We start from the raw sequence: 6,885 nt of genomic DNA, 5'->3' as shown, positions 1-6,885 counted from the left end.
TAGATACGCACTACAAGAAAGATGACATACGATGACATTTTATAAATATCGTATTAAGCTACATAAATGTCGCAAAATTATTAACCGACATTTATTTTACACTTAGAATAAATATCGGAAATTTCAATATCGGAAATTTCTCGACAATTAAATTAATGTCGGTAAAAGTTTTGCGACATTTATTTATCGACATTTGTGAAAATGTCACATTAAATTTCCAACGCATAGGTTAATGTCGACAAACAAATTGTGACATTTCTTTGCGTCTCCTATCAAATGTCGTCATTATGAGTTTTTAGCTTAATGTTTTCGACAGTGGTTCTTTTAATGTTTATATGCCATCTAAATTCAAGAAATATACCTACAAATTTCATTGACCATATAAAACATAAACTAGAATCATATATATTGAATATGGAAGTTCTCGAAAATTAATTCCATTAAAAAAAAATTGTAGTATTTAGAATAAAAAAACAGTCATGAAAAAATTATGTCATTCAAGCAAAATATAACTGTTTGGAACAACAAGAGATCTCTTCACTTCTTCAATTCCTCTTTCACTCTTTCTGGCTTCTGCACTTCCTTATATATGTAGCTTCCTCTCCAATTCAATTGTGTATCTGTCTTTGGTAGCTTCTTGAGTGCAGAAGTGACTGATGTAGCAACCTGTGATGAAAGGCAGAAGAGATGAATTAGAAATTAAGTAGTTGAAAGAGAATACCAAAACCTCATATAGTACACAAGTATGTTCATACAGTGAATATTATTAACAGTTCAGCTTTTTTGCAAGCATCTTCTTCTTTATCCAGTAGAGGGAACCAATTGGCATACTCCATACCTTATCGTCCAACTCAATGTACATGAATGGTCATGAGTAGAAAATAAAACACTTTAAGAGAGAATAATATTCTTTGGCCATAAATCTACAAGGGCCTTACTATAAGACCAGTTTATTCATTGGACAGATCAAACCACTTCAGATCCAGACAAATATTTTGAAAAAAGAAAAAGAATAAACAATCAACTAGAAAACAAGGATGGGACACTTATCTAAATCTACGTATGACTTTGACCTTCCGAACTATTAATTACTAAACTCAGACCATGTTATATTTCGTATGTTTTAATTTATGTGATTTATTTTTCGATATTCAAATTTAATTTATTTGATGGTGTATTTGAATATAAAAATTTTAAATTTTTCAAAATAAAATTTATATATTTAAAAATTACGTAGAAAATTTATAAATCATACTAATTAATAACTTAAAATATTTGAAAAGTATATGAAAAATTACAATAAAAAAAAAATAACTCATTTGACTCTCAAAATCTAAACACCGATCACATACATTGGAACCGACGAGGTATCAACTATAAAAGCCCTAGGAAAATATTGAACTTTCAGAATCTTTAGGTGGACCGATTTCCTTTGCATGTTCACTTGTAAAATGACATACTCCTTCAATTCTAAAATATGTGTTACTTTTTGCTTTTCGTAATTTAAATTATGTGTACATTAATTAATATTTTAAAATATATTTTTATATTATATTGACCTAAGAAAAACTATAATTTATTGTACTTTCCATATAATTTTGAAATATATCTAAATTTTAATTCTAAATTGAGAAGTTAATTTATCTAATTTAATTTAGCTTCAATGATTAGTTAAATGACTCTCGAAAAGTAAGAAGTGATACATATTTTAGGATGGAGGGAGTAAGATTAAAATAGTAGACAGAAACAAAGATCACATCTCAAGAAGCTCCACAGATCAAAACAATTTTTCGTTTCATATGTTTGTTGTTTTGTGAGGCTAATTAACTCTAACATTTTTGTTCAAAGGCGACATTTTGAAATCTCTGTCAATTATCTACATAACAAAGACAGATTTTAACTGTTTCATAATATATATAACTAAAATTCTAGCCGAAACTAATTCTATTTTGACTATTACCTTCTCCATTACTATATTCTCATACACAGAAATACCCATGTTAGTTGATATTTGTAGCAAATTCTATTTGTTCTTCGTCGCTTTAGATTGTGGGGCTTATTTTTTAGCCACAATTGGAGTAGTGACTAGCATTATAAATCGTTATGCGACTGGAGATCTAAAAGATGAAGTAATAACTTGTCATCACTAACTAAATTACATTGGGAGTGTAACAAAAAAAAATTCCACCATCACTATATACAAGTTCAATTGATCCATGCAAACATGAAAAGGCAAAAACAAAATCAATTTTCTTTTATGAAGGATAAGAAGATAGCAAATAAGGAGGAATACAAGAAGAATCTCTCCAAACCCTAGAATGTAACCTTAGAATTTCTTTAGCTCTATCCTTGGTCTTTGAACAACTATCCATTTGAAGCACCAAACACAACTTTGACACAACTCCCACTTGCAACATCTCTTGAAGAACCCTAGAATTCGCCGAGAATTTCGAAATAGAAGAAAGAATCCTCACTGCCCTATCACTTGCCACTTGAGAAACCCTAAGAATTTTCTTCGAAACAATGGCGACTCCAGCCCCATGGCTCGATAACTCAGCTCGGCCCTCGGCGCAGCTGCAAAGTTGGTGTAAAATTGTTAACATCAATTCACATGATCTTCTTTCATTTGTGTCAAGAAGTAGCTCAATTAGGGTTGAAACTGCTCCAACTTCAATTGCTTTGATTCTATTTCTCCCCCATGGACAAAGTTCCACTAGTAATTTAAGTGCAGCTTTAGTAGCTTGTTGTGTGATTTTGGTTTTTAAAACAGACAATATTCCTTTAAAATATTCTTGTTTTACACCAATTAAAAACCCTGGATCAGCTGCATTGAAAGCTGATTTTAATAGGGTTATTGCATAGGCTCGAGATTGGTTATTCCCACATTTCAAGAAATGCAATAAAGAATCCAAGAAAAGTTCATCTTGAGAGATGAACTTTTTTAAATCTTCATTAGAGGGATTAAGATGGAAGAGAATATCCAATGCTTCATCACTTGCCTTAGTTAACTCCATTGGCGTATGGAGAATTTTTCGCGAAACAATATCATATGACACATACTCTGAGTCTTCAACAAAAGCCACCTCTTTCTTTTTTATAATTGAAGCTAAGAAATCAATAACCCCAACTGATTCTAAACACTTCTTGTTGCTCTCACTTGAATGGGCAATGGATCTAAGTTTCCTCAAGCAAGAAAGTTGTATTTCTGGGGATTCCATAGCTTTTTTAAGGAGTTTTAAAACATGGATTTTTGTTACTTGAGGCTTTGGAGTTGGAATTGGTTCAACACCATTGGAAGAATTCATGATGCACCAAGATTGGATCAGACGGCGGAGAGTGTGGTTAGGGGTAAGATCAATGGTCAACAACTCTTGTTTGGTGACTGGACAAGTTGTGTTCTTGAACTTGATTAGCCACTTCTCTATGTTTTCTCTATCATAGGTTATTCCAGTTGATGTTGTGACTGGATCCCTCATCATTTGCATTGAGATTGGACAAAGAAAATAGTCAGGAACTTCAACTTCTGCCATCTTTTTAATTTTCACCGTTAAGAGGTTTGAGGTTCAAACCTCTAGGAACGAAGAACTTCTTGATATGGAACAGTTTACTTCCTTAGTGAAACTAGTGGGCACGAATCGGATTAGTTGAATCAGTAGATTTGGATAGTGAATGGTTAAAAAGGAAAGATTTTCAATTTCAAGAAAAAGCTAAGAGATACTGCATATCTTTTCAAGTAATGAAGAAGGCATTCGATAGGTCAACCACTATCTCATAGGTATTCTGGTGATAAAACCGACGGATACACTATTCAATACCAAGTGGGGAGAGTTTTGATGGAAATAAAGTGGAATTTTTCGGAGGTTGAAGGAATTGAAATGTTGGTGATGATTTTTGTGGAAAAATAGGAGAAGGGTTCTTATATATATACACTTGTAAAGAGAGGTGCATGCAATTATAAGATGCACATTGATAAAGGAGAAAAGTCAACATGGAAATTCAGAAGAGAGAGAGAGAGATAAAGTGAATCAGAACAAGGAGAAAGGGGTTCTTAATGGACTTTTCCCAAGATTTTGGATAATTAAAATTTTAAAATATTTAGAAGAAGTATGAATTTGACAAAAGGGAACAATAGGAATTCATATTCTAATAGGGGATTTCTATTATTGAAAAATATACACACCACGTGGGCAGTTAAATAACGACATGTGTCAAAATTATATAGTAATAAAAGGATGACGTGGAAATTATGTTCGAGGTTGAGCATGACGACACCCTCGCTATTTGTATGTGGCCGGCTGAAAGCCACTTTTGAGACCTTAAAAAACTAAGCCCACTAAGTATAATTCTGGCTTTGTTGTATTGTGACATAAGTATTGCTTGTAATCGCCTAAAGAATATGCGTACAATATCTTTTGAAAGATGGTAATCTTTTACGTCTCAAAGTTATACTTTTCTTTTAATCTTCTGCAATTTTTGTAACAATACTAGGCTTGGGAATGATATATGGTATCCGAATACGATTGTAAAATGCATGAACAAATTCATGTATTCCCTAAACACAAATATTTGAAATCTTGTCTCCTATTTTGAGAATTTTTCTTGTAGAAGATGAAGTAGAAAAGAGAACATGTGGAAAAACTCAAAGAGACGACTTATTAATTAGATGGGGGATGAATTAATGCATGAGACACACTATTGGGAGGACCAAGGAAAGATACGTCGGTGTTGGTTTGTGTGCTCACGGTTGTGGTATCCCTTTTTTGACCTTTTGAATTGATCTATTGCTTTGACAGGAAAAACAAATGATTAATTGCTTAGTCTATTATTCTCTCCTTCCAATTTAATTGATTTTATTTGACTGTTTTAACATATATTAAAAAAATTATCTTTTAACATTAATTACTAATAAAGTTGATCATATTAACTTTAATTTATTTATTGAAATACAACAAATGCTCTTTGGCTTTTTACTCCAAGGACAACTTTGGAAAAAAGAAGTTAATTCATTTTTTATATCTGAAAATTCAAATATCGACCCGACCGGTCGTTTTGAGTATTACAACTCCATTTTCTCATTTATTGAATATTTTATGCTCAATTGTGATTATGTAATTTTTCGGGGAAGTTTCGGAATGAATTGGAACACTTAGTTCCAAGATTTAAAGCTTAAGTTGAAATAGTTAACCAGATATTGACTTGTGTGTAAACGACTGTGGAATAAAGTTTTGATGATTCCAATAGCTCTGTATGGTGATTTTGGACCTAGGATTGTGTCCGAAAAATTATTTGGAAGTTCGTAGTTAAATTAGGCTTGGAATGACGAAAATAGGAAATTGAAAGTTTGACTTGGAGTTGAATTTATTGATATCGTGGTCGGAATCCGATTCTGGAAACTGAAATAGGTTTGTTATGTCAATTATGACTTATGTGCAAAATTTGAGGTCAATCGGACTTGATTTGATACGTTTCGACATCGAATGTAGAACTTGGAATTCGTTAGTTTTCATTAGGCTTGGAATTGGGGTGCGAATCATGATTTTAGCGTTGTTTGATGTGATTTGAGGCCTCGAATAAGTTTGTATGATGTTTTAGGACTTGTTGGTATATTTGGTTGAGGTCCCCGGGGCCTCGGATGGTTAACGGATCAAAAATTGGACTTAAAACAAAGCTGGAACCTACGATCCTTGTTGCGCAGAAGCGAAATTGGCTTGGAAAAGGCAGGGATCGCATATGCGCATGGTTGACCGCAGAAGCGACACACATCTGCGGAGGTTCGACCGCAGAAGTGGCAATGAGGGGGCGAGGTTGCTTTGCAGAATCGAAGACAGTCAGAGAAGCGGAAGCTTCACCGTAAAAGCGTGACCGCAGATGCGGCTAAATATGCCGCAGAAGCGAAAGCACTGGCAGTGTACAAAAACAGAAGGGTCCGGGATTTTTCCATTCTTGGACATTTCAAACACGGGTTGAGGCGAGTTTTCAGAGAGAATTCACAGGAATTATTAACGTAAGTCACTTGTGATCATCGTTAGTCAATAATATTGAATTATCATTGAGTATTTCGACTAGATTAAGTGTTTTTGAGGTGAAATTCGAGGATTTGGGCCTAGGGATTTGAAAATAAGATTTGAGGGTTTGAAGGTCGAGTTGATGTCGGAATTTGGTAAATTTGATATAGTTGGACTTGTGGTTGAATGGGCGTTCATATTTTGTAACTTTAGTCGGGTTCCGAGACATGGACCCACTGCCCATTTTTGAGTTGACTTTCGGATTTTTATTGGAAAATTTAGTATTTTCATTGTGAATACCTAATTTTTGTACTATTTTAATACCTCCTAAAGTCATTAGTGTTTTGTTGCTTTAATTATATTTCCCAATTTTTGTGTCTTTGATTGCATATTTCCTATCATAAAAAATACCAAAAAAATAGTTCTTTCTTTATTTGTGCATTTTAGGAATTAACTAACTATTTAATTGGTGAATTAATCTAGTTAATTGATCATTTGAATAAGTTACTTAATTAATTTATTTGTTTGTGTAAATTTAGTTTAATAAGTAGGATTAAGAAAGAAATTGGGCCAAATTTGAAAGAGAAAGTGGCCAAAAGTGCAAGATGCCTTTGCCTTTGAAAGGGTCCAGAACGACGTAGTTTTGCCTCAAAACTACGTCGTTTCATTAAGTGACCCAAGATCAAATCTCACCCATTGATCACCCCTTGATCTAATGGTCCATATTTGATCTCTCAAGAGGTATTTAAAGCCTCAAAAATCTGAAAAATTCCCTCATTTCCCCCATAACTCTTTCTCTCTTCTCTCTCTCTCTCTTCTCTCTCTTCTCTCCACCGCTGCTGCCGCCGCCGAAAATCACCCACCGGTGGCGGACCACCTC

At 33.6% G+C, this 6,885-nt stretch overlaps 1 protein-coding gene across 1 annotated transcript; it reads right to left on the bottom strand.

Annotated features, from left to right (window-relative positions):
* Positions 1-2,168: 2,168 nt before the first annotated feature.
* On the bottom strand, positions 2,169-3,881 carry LOC107804967 (E3 ubiquitin-protein ligase PUB23-like). The gene has a single exon (XM_016628935.2). It carries the CDS (start codon positions 3,528-3,530, stop codon positions 2,256-2,258), a length of 1,275 nt encoding a protein of 424 aa, XP_016484421.2. The 5' UTR covers positions 3,531-3,881; the 3' UTR covers positions 2,169-2,255.
* Between the last annotated feature and the right edge of the window lie 3,004 nt (positions 3,882-6,885).

The sequence above is a fragment of the Nicotiana tabacum genome, chromosome 19 (assembly GCF_000715075.1).
Source record: "Nicotiana tabacum cultivar K326 chromosome 19, ASM71507v2, whole genome shotgun sequence".
In the NCBI taxonomy this organism is placed as follows: Eukaryota; Viridiplantae; Streptophyta; class Magnoliopsida; order Solanales; family Solanaceae; genus Nicotiana; species Nicotiana tabacum.
Note: the sequence above shows the minus strand (reverse complement) of the source record. Positions and strands in the feature narration are given on the sequence as shown.

Coding starts and splice junctions, on each gene's coding strand:
- LOC107804967 (XM_016628935.2), bottom strand. CDS start 3,530: ATGGCAGAAGTTGAAGTTCCTGACTATTTTCTTTGTCCAATCTCAATG.